The following is a 15,777-nucleotide window of genomic DNA, read 5'->3' as shown; positions in this document are numbered from 1 at the left end:
GTAATGGAGGGGCCCAGTCACCAGACCTCAACCCTATTGAGCTGTTGTGGGAGCAGCTTGACCGTATGGTGCAAAAAGTGCCCATCAAGACAATCCAACTTGTGGGAGGGGCTTCGGGAAGCATGGGGCGAAATATCTCCAGATTATCTCCGCAAATTAACAGCTAGAATGCCAAAGGTCTGCAAAGCTGGAATTGCTGCAAAGGAGCATTCTGTGCCGAAAGCAAAGTGTGAAGAGAACATTATTATTTCAAGTAAAAATCATTATTTCTAACCTCGTCACTGTCTGGATAATATTTTCTATTCATTATTCAACTCATGTGATAAATAAAAGTATGATTTTTCATGGAAAAGACAAAATTGTCTGGGTGACCCCAAACTTTTGAACTGTAGTGTATATATTTTTGATAACAAGCCAAGATAAAAGAGATAGCTGGTTATCAAAAACAGCAGGGACCCCACACCTTTTTTTATTCCCTATACACATTTGTTTGCAGGACAATTGTCCTGCTCTTACCCCCATTTTGCTTTCATTAGTAGGCACTAGCCTTTACTAAGACCATTTTACAGATATTTCACAGGATAGAGGTTTGTGGCCTAAAAGATACACTAGTCAGCACAAAAAATCATCAGCAAAGGTAATATGTCTGTTTTATTGACTTTGATGTGCTGATTCCAAAAATATGCTTAGTTTTGCTCTATCACATAAAGTTTCTGCTACTTTTGTTTTGTCAAACTGAAGGGCTTTTCTACGAAAAACAAACATAAGATTAATTACCCTGAACTTGAATCTGCAATTAGACCAGTTCCACATGATGGTACCTTGCCAGTTCTTGTATCACCATTGTCTGGATTGGATGAAAATTAAGTAGCATATGAAGGCTATGGAGCTGAAGCAACTGGCGAAGAATGGAGACCTCAAGTCAAGATGACTATGTACCTGATGGAGCAGCCAGAATGCTTTACTCAACATGAATTAAATTATCTTATCAGAGACCTTTTATTGTCAAAAGATAAAGCTGAACTTCTTGCATCTAAAGGTCCAGTCACACTAAGCAACTTACCAGCGATCCCAACAACGATACAACCTGATAGGGATCGCTGGTAAGTTGCTAGGAAGTTGCTGGTGAGATGTCACACTGCAACGCTCCAGCGATCCCACCAGCAACCTGACCTGGCAGGGATCGCTGGAGCGTGGCTACACAAGTTGCTGGTGAGCTCACCAGCAACCAGTGACCAGCCCCCAGCGCCGCGTGGAAGATGCTGCGCTTGGTAACTAAGGTAAATATCGGGTAACCAACCCGATATTTACCTTGGTTACCAGCTCACGCAGCTACACGTGCAGAGAGCAGGGAGCAGCGCACACTGAGCGCTGGCTCCCTGCTCTCCTAGTACAGCACACATCGGGTTAATTACCCGATGTGTGCTGCAGCTAAATGTGCACAGAGCAGGGAGCAGCGCACAATGCTTAGCACTGGCTCCTTGCTTTCCTAGCTACAGCACACATCGGGTTAATTAACCCGATGTGTCCTGCAGCTAAATGTGCACAAAGCAGGAGCCGGCACTGACAGTGAGAGCGGGGGAGGCTGGTAACAAAGGTAAATATCGGGTAACCAAGGACAGGGCTTCTTGGTTACCCAATGTTTACATTGGTTACCAGCCTCCGCAGAAGCCGGCTCCTGCTGCCTGCACATTTAGTTGTTGCTGTCTCGCTGTCACACACAGCGATCTGTGCTTCACAGCGGGAGAGCAACAACTAAAAAATGGCCCAGGACATTCAGCAACAACCAACGACCTCACAGCAGGGGCCAGGTTGTTGCTGGATGTCACACACAGCAACATCGCTAGCAACGTCACAAAAGTTGTTCGTTAGCAGCGATGTTGCTAGCGATGTTGCTTAGTGTGACGGGGCCTTAAAGGTCCAGTCACACTAAACAACTTACTAGTGATCCCAACAACGATACAACCTGATAGGGATCGCTTGTAAGTTGCTAGGAGGTCGCTGGTGAGATGTCACACTAAGCGACACTCCAGCGATCCTACCAGCAACCTGACCTGGCAGGGATCGCTGTAGCGTCGCTACACGTGGAAGCATGCTGCGCTTGGTAACTAAGATAAATATCGGGTAACCAACCCGATATTTACCTTGGTTACCAGCGCACACCTAGCCACAGTACACATAGGGTTAATTACCCGATGTGTACTGCAGCTACATGTAAAGAGAGCAGGGAGCAGCAGACGCTGCTTAGCGCTTGCTCCCTGCTCTCCTGGCTACAGTACACATGGGGTTAATTACCCAATGTGTACTGCAGCCACATGTGTACAGAGCAGGAGCCAGCACTGACAGCTGAGAGCGGCGGAGGCTGGTAATGAAGGTAAATATTGGGTAACCAAGTTAAGGGCTTCTTGGTTACCCGATGTTTACATTGGTTACCAGCGTCTGCAGATGCCGGCTCCTTCTGCCTGCACATTTAGTTGTTGCTCTGTCGCTGTCACACACAGCGATGTGTGCTTCACAGCAGGAGAGCAACAACTAAAAAATGGCCCAGGACATTCAGCAACAACCAATGACCTCACATCAGGGGCCAGGTTGTTGCTGGATGTCACACTAAGCAACATCGCTAGCAAGTTGTGCATCAGCAGCAATGTTGCTAACGATGTTGCTTAGTGTGACGGTACCTTTAGTTGAAACAGAAGAATCTTCTTCATGATGATGTCTAAGTGTGTTATTACCGAAACAGAAGTAACACTTTATACAATTTTTCACAGTGTTCTCAAATCATTGACAGACTGAAAAAGGTTTTGCCCAAGAATATTCCTTGTATTTCGCAAAATCCATCTTCCTCTCAACTAGGACCATTTTCCCTGTCCATTTTGTCTAAAAACATCCCCACGGCATGATGAGGTTTACCTTGGTGGCCAAAAAGTTAAATTTTGGTCTCCTCTATTAAAGAGGAGGAAAAAAGAAGTCACTTAAAAATACAATTGATGAATCAGACCTCTTGCAATCATGGTGAAAATGTAAACGTTTGCAACATGACTTTTCAATTTGGAAACGTAATAAACTGTGTGATAATTTTTCTTAAAGAATTTTTTACCTCTCTATTCCTAAATGTATAAATAAATGGGTTCAGAACTGGTATGATAACAGTGTATATGAGCGCAAGGAACTTATCGTAGTGACTGCCTTTAGGCCTGACATACACAATGATGGCTGAACCATAAAACAGAGATGCTACAATGAGATGAGATGAACAAGTTGAAAAGGCTTTTGTTTTACCCTGAATACTTTCAATTTTTAGCACTGTATATATAATGTGAATGTAGAAACCCATTATGGTAAAAAAGGGCAAAACAGTTGCCATAACAGCTGCTAAACTAGTAGTCACATTACTAAGAAATGGGTCTGAACAAGATAAATTTTGCAATGGTGCCAGATCACAAAAAAAGTGGTCAACTTCATTTGGTCCACAAAAGTCTAATAAAAAAGTAAAAATACTAGGAATAAAAGAAGTCATAAAACCAAGAAACCATGGCAGGACAGACAACCTAAAGCAGAACTGATTATACATTATGGCTGAGTACCGTAATGGATTAGTAATGGCTAGATATCGGTCAAAGACCATTAACGCTAGTAGGAAGCACTCTGTTTCTCCCAGGGCATTGAAAGTATACATCTGGACAAAGCAACCAAAAAGTGAAATGGTCTTCTTAGTCTGAATTAGGATAGCCAACAGTTTTGGAATTGTTACTGAAGCAAATACTATTTCTAAAACCGTAAAAATGCCGATGAAAAAGTACATTGGAGAATGAAGAGAAGGCTGCGTTCTAACTAACATAATAATAGTAAAGTTTCCAAGAACACAAATGGTATAGGCAAGAAGAACGGCACAAAAGAGTAAATTCTGAAATGAGTGCAAGTGGATGAAACCCAAAAGATAGAACTCATTCACAATGGTTCTGTTAACATGCTGCATTTTGGATTTCGAGACTACCTGTAATGAATGACAGTAAAATAATTAGCATATTTCATGTAGTACAATAGGCTAATACAGAAAATATCATATTGTTAAGGAAAAAAAATAACCTTGAGACTGGCAATATGCCTGACTATGGTGGTAACTAACTAGGCTTATTTATATGAATAATACTGTAACCTATAAGCTCAGAACTAGTGTTGGAATGTATACTACTCAATAGATAGATAGATAGATAGATAGATAGATAGATAGATAGATAGATAGATAGATCTATCTATCTATATATAGAGTATATAAATATATAGTGTATTTCCAGAAGCAGTAATTTAGGTTTTCACTCCCAGTTATTCTTGCCACTTCTTGTCAGGACCTCCTGAGGAAGCCTGATGAGGCGAAACCTGAACAGCTGATGGATTAATTTATATTTTGAAGGTATAACAAAATTTGGAAATCTAAATTTGTCATCATGATCTATGCAGCATATTTGGCTTCTTTTAATTCTTAAAATAAGGCTGCAATAATACTTTGAAGACGGATCACTGGAGCTGTGAGTGATGATATTTTTGGACCAAAGGAACCTCTGCATAAGTTGATTGGAGAAAGTCATGTATCCATTTGATGATGCCGAGTTTGTTTATGAGGAAAGTAAGTATTATTTACAGTCTGAAAACAACGTGGAATCGTGAAAATTTCCAGATGAAGTTACAAAAATTGTTCTTGATGAAGAGTGGTGAGAACAACTAGGGATGGAATAGAGAAAACAGCTAAATAATATCAACACTTTTTCCAAAGCTGTAAGTTATAGTAATGCTCAGCTTGTCCTGTACTACCTTTTGGGGTACAGTGGGGTCTTTGTTTGAGCCCAAATAATCCAGGAAGAAAAAGACCGCACTCGTCCACTGTGCCGAAAATCCTCTTTATTCAAACACATGCAGGGTAAAAGGCAGGAGAGGAACTAGGTGCAGGCTCCTCACAAGGGAGGACAGCCGTTTCGTGTTAGATTACGCTTCGACTGGTCCACTCTTTGTTTGAGCTCAGTTATACTTTTTGTGTAATATTTAGATTAATTGGCAGATAAAAGCTTTGCAGAATTGCATGTCACAGATGTTTTACACCGGGTACAAAGGCTACCTAGCTATTTTATGCCACACATACTACTGTAGAACACATTCCTCTTTTATATCTTTTCTTCTATTAGAAGAGACCACAAATGGGAATAACACGTCCTTTGACAATAGAGGACTATTAACAGCTGAGAAAATTATATCAGAACACAAGTGTTTGTATTTTTCTGAACAATGATATAAAACGTTTTTGGTTTCTAATCTCTAAATGTTCAAAAATAATGTTCACATTCATATGTCTGATGTACGCATCAGGTGTATATGTTAACGTATGTATGTGCTATATCTAAATAATGTGTATCATAAACGTATGTAATACATCAATCTATGACTGTGTAATAAAAGTAAAAATTTTTCAAACCAAGTAAATAAAAAAAAAATGTTTGATGGCTCGAAATATACTGCTTTAAGTTTCAATATATCTTCCATTGAGAATAATAAAGAAAGAAACCTATACATTTTTATATGGATTTTTATACATTTGTGCAGAATTATTAGGCAGGTTGTATTTTAGAGAATTTTATTTATTATTGATTAACAACTATGTTCTCAATCAACTCAAAAGACTCATAAATATCAAAGCTTAATATTTTTGGAGGTTTGAGTGGGTTATTTTTTAGATTTGGCTATCTTAGGAGGATATCTGTTTGTGCAGGTAACTATTACTGTGCAGAATTATTAGGCAACTTAATAAAAACCAAATATATTTCCATCTCACTTGTTTATTTTCACCAGGTAAACCAATATAACTGCACAAAATTTAGAAATAAACATTTCTGACATGCAAAAACAAACCCCAAAAAATTAGTGACCAATATAGCCACCTTTCTTTCTGATGACACTCAGCAGCCGACCATCCATAGATTTTGTCATTGCTTGATCTATTTACGATCAACATTGCATGCAGCAGCCACCAGAGCCTCCAGACACTGTTCCGAGAGGTGTACTGTTTTCCCTCCCTGTATATCTTTCATTTTATGAGTGACCACAGGTTCTCTATGGGGTTTAGATTAGGTGAACAAGGGGGCCATGTCATTATTTTTTCATCTTTTAGACCTTTACTGGCCAGCCACACTATGGAGTAATTGGATACATGTGATGGAGCATTGTCCTGCATGAAAATCATGTTTTTCTTGAACGATACTGACTTCTTCCGGTACCACTGCTTGAAGAAGTTGTCTTCCAGAAACTGGCAGTAGGTCTGGGAGTTGAGCTTCACTCCATCTTCAACCCGAAAATGTCCCACAAGTTCATCTTTGATGATACCAGCCCATACCAGTACCCCACCTCCACCTTGCTGGCGTCTGAGTTGGAGTGGAGCTCTCTGCCCTTTACTGATCAGCCTCTGGCCCATCCATCTGGCCCATCAAGAGTCACTCTCATTTCATCAGTTCATAAAACCTTTGAAAAATCAGTCTTAACATATTTCTTGGCCCAGTCTTGACGTTTTAGCTTATGTTTCTTGTTCAAAGGTGGTCGTTTTTCAGCCTTCCTTACCTTGGCCATGTCCCTGAGTATGGCACACCTTGAGCTTTTTGATACTCCAGTAGCTCTGAAATATGGCCAAACTGGTGGCAATTGGCATCTTGGCAGCTTCATGCATGATTTTCCTCAATTCATGGGCAGTTATTTTGTGCCTTTTTTGCCCAACACGCTTCTTGCGACCCTGTTGGCTATTTTCCATGAAATGCTTGATTGTTTGGTGATCACGCTTCAAAAGTTTGGTAATTTCAAGACTGCTGCATCCCTCTGCAAGACAGCTCACAATTTTGGACTTTTCAGAGCCCGTCAAATCTCTCTTCTGAACCATTTTGCCAAAGGAAAGGAAGTTGTCTAATAATTAAGCACACCTTATATAGGGTGTTGATGTCATTACACCGCGCCCCTCCTCATTACAGAGATGCACATCACCTGATTTACTTAATTGGTAGTTGACTCTCAGCCTATACAGCTTGGAGTAGGACAACATGGATAAAAAGTATCATGTGATAAAAATACTCATTTGCCTAATAATAATAATTTTATTAATTTATATAGCGCTATTAATTTCACAGCGCTATAATTCTGCACACGGTTTATACAAGAACTTCTCAATAAATTTGTTTATACTCAAAAAATAAATTTACTTCAGTTATTCAAAGCAAAAAGTGAAACGCATATATTATATAGAGTTATAATACACAGAGTGATCTATTCTTACAGATTATATATAGTCATTACAAACAGAGTGATATATATATATATATATATATATATATATATATATATATATATATATGTATATATATATATATATAAGGGGTGATCCAAAAGTAATGATAATCAATAATAAACACAATGAATATATTAAAAAAAATATATATTTTTCCACATAGTCTCCTAACAAGTCTATACATTTAGTCCATCTCTTTTCTAAACTTAGAATTCCCTTCAAAAACAATTCTTGATCTTGATCCTCAAAAAAATCCCCAACAGCGGTTATCACGTCGCTATTGTCGTCAAATTTCTTGCCCCGGAGGTGTTACTTGAGGCGAGGAAAGAGAAAGAAGTCACTGGGGGCTAGATCTGTTGAATAGGGGGGGGTGTTCCACCAGTTCAAAGCCCGCTTCTTGAATGGTTGCCATGGCAACTGCAGCTTTGTGAGCCGGCACGTTATCTTGGTGAAACAGCACTCCAGCCCGCAGTTTGCCGCGCCTTTTCTCCATGATAGCCTCCCGCAATCTTCTTATTTGTTCTGCGTAGTAGGAGCCCGTAATAGTGGCTCCCTTCTCTAAATAGTCCACCATAATAATTCCTTCAGCATCCTAAAAAACAGACGCCATAATCTTCCCTGCTGAGCTTGACACTTTGAATTTCTTCGGCATCGGTTCGTCGGCTCGTTAGCATGTCATCGATTGTTGTTTAGTTTCGGGATCAAAGTGGTGGATCCAGGTCTCGTCCATGGTCAAAAAACGTGACAAAAAAATTCTCCTTGTCTGCTTGGAACTTTTCGAGATTTGCTATTGAAATGTCAACTTGTTTCTTCTTTTGCTCGTCGGTTAACATTTTTGGCACCCAACGCATGGAGACCTTTCTCATATGCAATTCTTTTGCAAGGATTCTTTGAATACCGCCATATGAGATCCCTGTGACCTCAGCTACATGCCTGATAGTCACTCTTCGATCTGCCAATACAACTTCTTCAACTTTTTTCACGTTTTCTTCATTGAGGGACGTGGATGGGCGTCCTTCACGATGTTCATCTTCCGTCGATGTTCTTCCCAGCTTAAATTCCTTGGCCCAGCGTGCAACTGTGGAATATGGAGGAGAAGAGTTCCCAATGTTTCCACCAAGTCGCTGTGTATGTCTTTGGTAGTAATATTTTTCAAGCAGAGGTATTTGATGACAGCTCTGAGCTCGTTTTTTTCCATTTTGATGTTCAGTCCTCGGCAGTTCATATTCAAATGAATGTAGCTCCCGGGAATCGTGGCCTATTTAAGTGATTTTTTTTTCCTGGACTAGTGGGTACCTAAGAGAGAAGAAAACGTTTTATTTTAATTTCTGTGTGCAATAGAAATAACAGATTATCATTACTTTTGAATCGCCCCTCGTACATATATATATATATATATATATATATATATATATATATATATTTCCAGGACGCCACATGACAGCACGGTAGGAGTTGCTCCTTTGATCTTTACAGGGACAGGAAATGCAAGAGTTTAAAAGCCCCTCCCCATCCCCCTCTCCTCAGTGTTTTTCCTGTCCCTGTACAGGACGGATGCAAGTCTTACCGTCGGGAGTACGGGGTCCAGGCGGATCGGGGGGGTCTTGCTCTCTCGTTCCGGCCTGTCAAGCAGCCCCTGGCCGACACCTCTAAAGGAGAGGTCCCTCAGCCGGCCGGTGGAGCAGGAGTTCCCGGCAAAAGCCGCTTCCCTCGGGTGAGGGCTCTCGGCATCCCGCTGTCTGCCGCGGCCATGTGGCACTTCCGGGTGTGCGCGCGCCATGCGTTCCAGCCTGACACGCACGCTGACGCATGTGCAGTGCAAAGACTTCCGCATTTCCTGGTCGGAATATGGCGGTGCCCTGGAAGGCGGCGTGTGATCCGGGACGGAACACTTGAGGCGGGAACGGGCCCTGTCGTCGCCCAAACAGGTATCAAACCTTGGGAACGGGGAAATGTGCATTCTGTGTGTTTCTGTATAACGACCTACTCACTGCTTATTACAATGGATGAAGGTGACAGGTCAGATGCTAGCCCCCCTGACGAGTCCCAGGGTCACGTAAGTGCAGGTGCGTCAGGAATCTGGCCTGTAGTGGTGTGGGTAGAGCCTGATTCTGTCTCCCCTTCCTTTTAGGATTCTTCCATGGCACGCACCGGCACTATCCCTAAAAAAGTTCAGAGGAAGTCGGCCAGAATAAAAAAATGCGCAGTCTGTCATTCACATCTGTCAGAGTCCTGCACTAAAATTAGAAATTTAGCCTTGGAACTTTCTAAGTAGATTATGCTGCATGGTGAGGTTGCTGCCTCATGTTTTGCTGGGTTCAGCAGACCTCATGTTTAAGTTCAGAATTTACCTGTTGATGGAACCTTATGGGGATCCTCCCGTTGTGGTTTCATAACACATTTGATTCCACTATTATCTCATCAGACCGGATTCTGTCTGATTTACTCCTTCTATAGGAGGGAAAATTGTGGATATAACACATTATCTCGCATTTGGAACTTGCCCTCCAGCTGAACTTCCAGATGAGTTAATTGGTTCAGGTGTGACTAAATTGGCATTTAGGATACCACTCATGAAGTAGGTGTATCCTGAAGTTCACAGGTGAATTACACTCTTAGGGGTAACTCTGATGGGGCCTCACATCTCTGGCCTCGCGCCTCAGAGTTCTGGCCTCGTGATGACTCTGGCTCACGCTTCACTGCGCTGGCCTCCTGGCTCCGGCCTCCTGGCTCCAGCCTTGCGCCTCATGACTCCAGGCTCCGGCCTCGAGCCTCCTGGCTCGTACCTCACAACTGGGGGCTCCGGCGTCGCGCCTCACGGCTTTTGACCTCAGCCCACACGCCACACAGCTCTGACCACACGTTGGCTTGGCACCTTGGGTCTGTCAAGGCCTCACTGCTTGACGTCTCTGGTCTTACTGTTTCTCAGCCTTGCCCTTCATGGCTTGGCTTCAATGGCTCTTGGCCTCTGGGCTTGTGCTTGGGCCTCTAGGCTTGTGCCTCTGGGCTTGTGGCTTGTGCCTCTGTACTTGTGCCTTGTGCCTCTAGTCTTGTGCCTCTGGGCTTGTGGCTTGTGCCTCTAGGCTTGTGCCTCTGGCCTTGTGCCTTGTGTCTCTAGGCTTGTGCTTCTGGCCTTGTGCCTTGTGCCTCTAGGCTTGTGCTTCTGGGCTTGTGCCTTGTGTGTCTGGGCTTGTGCTTCTGGGCTTGTGCCTTGTGTCTCTAGGCTTGTGCCTCTGGGCTTGTGCCTTGTGTCTCTAGGCTTGTGCCTCGGGGCTTGTGTCTTGTGTCTCTAGGCTTGTGCCTTTGGGCTTGTGCCTTGTGTCTAGACTTGTGCCTCTGGGCTTGTGCCTTGTGTCTCTAGGCTTGTGCCTCTGGGCTTGTGCCTTGTGTCTAGGCTTGTGCCTCTGGGCTTGTTCCTTGTGTCTCTAGGCTTGTGCCTCTGGGTTTGTGCCTTGTGTGTCTGGCTTGTGCCTTGTGTCTCTAAGCTTGTGCCTCTGGGCTTGTGCCTTGTGTCTCTAAGCTTGTGCATCTGGGCTTGTGCCTCTGGGCTTGTGCCTTGTGCCTCTAGGCTTGTGCCTCTGGGCTTGTGCCTTGTGCCTCTGGACTTTGGGCTTGTGCCTCTGGGCTTTGGGCTTGTGCCTCTGGACTTGGGGCTTGTGCCTCTGGGATTGTGCCTTGTGCCTCCGGGCTTGTGCCTCCGGGCTTGCGCATTACGCTTCATGCTTCTGGCCTTGTGCGTCTGGCATTGCGCCTTGTACCTCTGGCCTTGCGCCTATGGCATTGCGCCTTGTGCCTCTGGCCTTGCGCCTATGGCATTGCACCTTGTGCCTCTGGCCTTGCACCACTGGCATTGCGCCTTGTGCCTCTGGCCTTGCACCTCTGGCATTGCGCCTTGTGCCTCTGGCATTGCGCCTTGTGCCTCTGGCCTTGCACCTCTGGCATTGCGCCTTGTGCCTCTGGCCTTGCGCCTCTGGCCTTGCGCCTCTGGCATTGCGCCTTGCGCTTCGAGGCTTGCGCCTTGCGCTTCATGTTCCGGCCTTGCGTGTCTGGCATTGCGCCTTGTGCCTCTGGCATTGTGCCTTGCGCCTCGGGCCTTGCGCCTCTGGCCTCCGGCCTTGCGCCTCTCGCCTTGCGCCTCTGGCCTTGTGCCTTGCGCCTCTGTCCTTGCGCTTCCGGACTTGCGCCTTGCGCTTCATGTTCTGGCCTTGCGAGTCTGGCATTGGGCCTTGCGCCTGTGCGCCTTGCGCTTCTGTGCCTCTGCACATTGGACCTTGCGCCTCTGCGCCTTGGGCCTTGCGCTTCTGCACCTTGGGCCTTATGCCTCTGCGCCTTTGGCCTTGCGCCTCTGCGCCTTTGGCCTTGCAGTGGCCTCGTCCCTTGCGCCTCGGGCTGCATACTTCGCATCTTGGATCTTTAGCATCGGCTTTGGTTAGAAGGGCCTGCCGCTTCTGGAACTGCACTTGGCTTAGCCATCATAGGCAGCCATATTTGAGTTGGCCTAGTATTTCTCCTTATTATGGCTCAGAACTGGAATCTGAGTTCAGCTACGGTCCTTCCTTTCTAATCAGTAGTATTCAGCGGTGTTTAGTTGCTTAGCTCTGGTCTCTCATTTATAACTTATGACTAATGAGAAATGTTTATTGAGTTCATCCTATGGTGGAAAGAACTGAATGTAGCCGATCATGGTATTAGCCCCGTTTTACTGTGACGGGTCCTTTGATGGCAATTGGACTGGTTTTCTGGACCATCGTTCAACATCCGGAATCTCGTAAATAACCTGTGAGGTTTTCCAGCTTCTTGTGGCAGGGAGCTCCATAGTCTCCCTCATAGGCTCACTGCTCTCAAGAGTTAAATCCAGGGTCTCACCACTGTCACATGAACTATCACTCTGTGATTATTAGAGGCCCTCACTCCTCTGGAAGATGTTCCCTGGTCACTATGGAAGACTGTGTGTTATGTTTACGCTAGTGTCCGATATGGTGGTAATTACATGCTAATGGAGTATAGTGCATTTCTGGTTGGGTAGTCTGCCCGGGTGATAGTGGTTTTCTTTACACCAGCTCAGGGCAACACTAGTCTCCTGTATTGCAGCCGCGGATAGGGCAAACCACTTCTTTAAATTTCCAATACATATACTGTATACAGTGTATCTATGAGGTTTGGCCACCTACATTCTGGGACGCTTTCCTCACATCCAGATTCCATACCCCGCTGTCTTTGGCATCTGCATCTTGGGAACAAGGCTTCCTTCAAGTGGTCGGATGATGTACTTGGCTTGCTAATATCGGAAGACGTGCCTCCGGCCTCCAACTCTTCATGTCTTTAGTTTTCCTGATGGTCCTTCTCATTACTCGAGGTCCAGTAGTTTATGCATTGACATCTTGGGCTTCTGGAGCCAGCATGTGACCTCTGGCGGTACGGTGGGCTGGTCTGTGACCAGGGGTAGTCGTTTGTACCTAGGAGAGCTGATGTCAGTACTGACCTGGTTTATTACGCTCTGACAAGTTTCTTCTTGATCTAGCCGGTGGTCATTCTATCGGGTTGTGGTTTATTCATTCCTGGATACGCTGTTAAGGACTTTTTACTTCTATTCTATAGTTGCGGTGTTAAGAATGTTCATTTAATCCATTTTCAGGTGTATCTCACTATATCTGGTCTCTGTAGTATAAGCTGTCTGCCTCATTTATTCTCATTCCCACCATGAAGAGCTCCTTCACTCTTTGGACGTCTGACGAGCAGTTCTGGCATATTGGAGGCTACCCGAGCTGGCGCGTAGATTCTGCCCTCTTGGAGCAATTTGCGGGAAAGAACCAAGGGAAGACGGTGTCTAAGACAACTCTGTCTCGGTGGGTTAGGTCCACTATTTCAGCTACTTACCAGTCCGCGGATCGGGACCTCCCAACTCGCATTAGGGCCCACTCCGCCAGGGCTTTGTCCACTTCTTGGGCGGAGAGGGCGGGGGGTTCCTTGGAACTGATTTGTCGTTCGGCAACGTGGTCGGGTCCCCACACGTTTTGTAAGCATTATAAACTGGGCCTTCTCAACGATCAGCACATGTTGTTCAATAGAAGGGCTTTGCAGGCTGTGGTCCCCCCCTCATAGGGATTACTTTGGCATTCTCCTACCGTGCTGTCATGTGGCGTCCTGGAAAATAGGAATTACTACTTACCGGTAATGATGTTTCCAGGAGCCAACATGACAGCACGCTTATTTCCCTCCCATCTGATTATGTACCGTGTGTTGTACGTTCTGCATTAATGAAATGGTGTTATCTCCCATCCTGGTGTGGTACTTGAAAAATCACTGAGGAGAGGGGGATGGGGAGGGGCTTTTAAACTCTTGCATTTCCTGTCCCTGTAAAGGTCAAAGGAGCAACTCCTACCGTGCTGTCATGTTGGCTCCTGGAAACATCATTACCGGTAAGTAGTAATTCCTATTATATATAGTCATTACACACATACTGATTTATTCCTATATATCATATAGAGTCATTACACACAGAGTGATCTATTCCTATATATTATATAGAGTCATTACACACAGAGGGATCTATTTCTATATATTATATAGAGTCATTACACGCAGAGGGATCTATTCCTATATATTATATAGAGTCATTGCATACACATGGATCTATTCCTATATATTATATAGTGTCATTACACACAGAGGGATCTATTCCTATATATTATATAGAGTCATTGCATACAGAGGGATCTATTTCAATATATTATATAGAGTCATTACCATTACACAAAGAGTGATCTATTCCTAAATATTATATAGGGTCATTACACACAGAGGGATCTATTTCTATATATTACATAGAGTCATTACACAGAGCGGGATCTATTTCTACATATTATATAGAGTCATTACACACAGAATGATCTATTCCTAAATATTATATAGGGTCATTACACACAGAGGGATCTATTTCTATATATTACATAGAGTCATTACACGCAGAGGGATCTATTTCTACATATTATATAGAGTCATTACACACAGAATGATCTATTCCTATATATTATATAGAGTCATTACACACAGAGGGATCTATTTCATGTGTTTATTTCTGTTAATGTTGATGATTATGTGTCATGGGGTCCTTCTCCCATATCACACAATCAACAGAGCGAGAAATGGCGGTACAATCCAAAGAGCATGTATTCCAAGCAAATCAAAACGGTCCATAAGATAATCCACAAAACAGAGGGTAAAATTAATCCAGTAACACAAATATAGTCCGGTAAGCAATAAATGTCCAGGTCTCTCTCTGAGAGGTCTCAGCTTCTACCAGAGGATCAATCTTTCTGCTTCATTCTTGAAGTTCTCCAACAGACTGCCAATCTCCAAGTAAAACAGAGAGTTTATTTGAATCCCTGGACCCCTCCCCCAGACCTAGGGACAGAAACACTGTAGGGGGTGATTATCTACAGACAATAGAATGTACACATAAGCAGTACAAATAATGGATAGTGAACCACGCCTAAACATGAACCCACACAAATTGTATATGACCCACAATATCCCACCATCACATTATGCCTTACAGCCAATGAAAACCCAAACGTCATTATCTCAGAAAATTGGAATATTATATAAAACCAACTGAAAAAAATATTTTTTATTCTGAAATGTTAGCGCATACTGAAAAGCATGTACACTAAATGCCTCAATTCTTGTTTGGTGCTCCTTTTATATGAATTACTGCATTAATGCGGCGTGGCATGGAGGCGATCAGCCTGTGGCACTGCTGAGGTGTTATGGAAGCCAAGGTAGTTTTGATAGCTGACGAGCTGTCTTCAGCTGGTCTGCATTATTGGGTTTGGCGTCTCTCATCTTACTCTTGACAATATTCCATAGATTCTCTATGGGGTTTAGGTCAAGTGAGTTTGCTGGCCAATCAAGCACAGTAATACTGTGGCTATTAAACCAGGTATTTTTACTTTTGGCAGAGTGGACAGGTCCCAAGTCCAGCTAGAAATGAAATTTCCATCTCCAAAAGCTTGTCGGCAGAGGCAAGCAGGAAGCTGGTAGACGGCTGTGTGGACTTTGATCTCGATAAAACACAGTGCACCTACACCAGCAGATGACATGGTTCCCCAAACCATCACTGATTGTGGAAACTTCACACCAGACCTCAGCAGCTTGGATTGTGGTCTCTCCACTCTTCCTCCAGACTCTTGGACCTTGATTACCAAATGAAATGCAAAATTTACTTTCATTAGAAAACAACACCTTGGACCATAGAGCAACAGTCCAGTTCTTTTTCTCTTTGGCCCAGGTAAGACACTTCTGGCGTTGTCTAGTGGTCATGAGTGGCTTGACACAAGGAATGCAACAGTTGTAGCCCATGTCCTGGTTACGTCTTTGTGTGGTGGCTCTTGAAGCACTGACTCCAGCAGCAGTCCACTCTTTGCAAATTTCCCCCAAAATTTTGAATGGCTTTTTCTTAA

At 43.8% G+C, this 15,777-nt stretch overlaps 1 protein-coding gene across 1 annotated transcript; it reads right to left on the bottom strand.

The window, feature by feature from the left end:
* Positions 1-2,877: 2,877 nt before the first annotated feature.
* On the bottom strand, positions 2,878-15,417 carry LOC142257649 (olfactory receptor 10C1-like). Its single transcript, XM_075329785.1, has 3 exons — positions 15,268-15,417; positions 3,098-3,994; positions 2,878-2,943 (listed from the first exon to the last, which is right to left on the bottom strand). Exons 1-3 carry the CDS (start codon positions 15,415-15,417, stop codon positions 2,878-2,880), a joined length of 1,113 nt encoding a protein of 370 aa, XP_075185900.1.
* Positions 15,418-15,777: the final 360 nt, after the last annotated feature.

This window comes from Anomaloglossus baeobatrachus, chromosome 12 (assembly GCF_048569485.1).
Source record: "Anomaloglossus baeobatrachus isolate aAnoBae1 chromosome 12, aAnoBae1.hap1, whole genome shotgun sequence".
Taxonomy (NCBI): domain Eukaryota; kingdom Metazoa; phylum Chordata; class Amphibia; order Anura; family Aromobatidae; genus Anomaloglossus; species Anomaloglossus baeobatrachus.
This window is presented reverse-complemented; position numbering and strand designations above follow the sequence as displayed.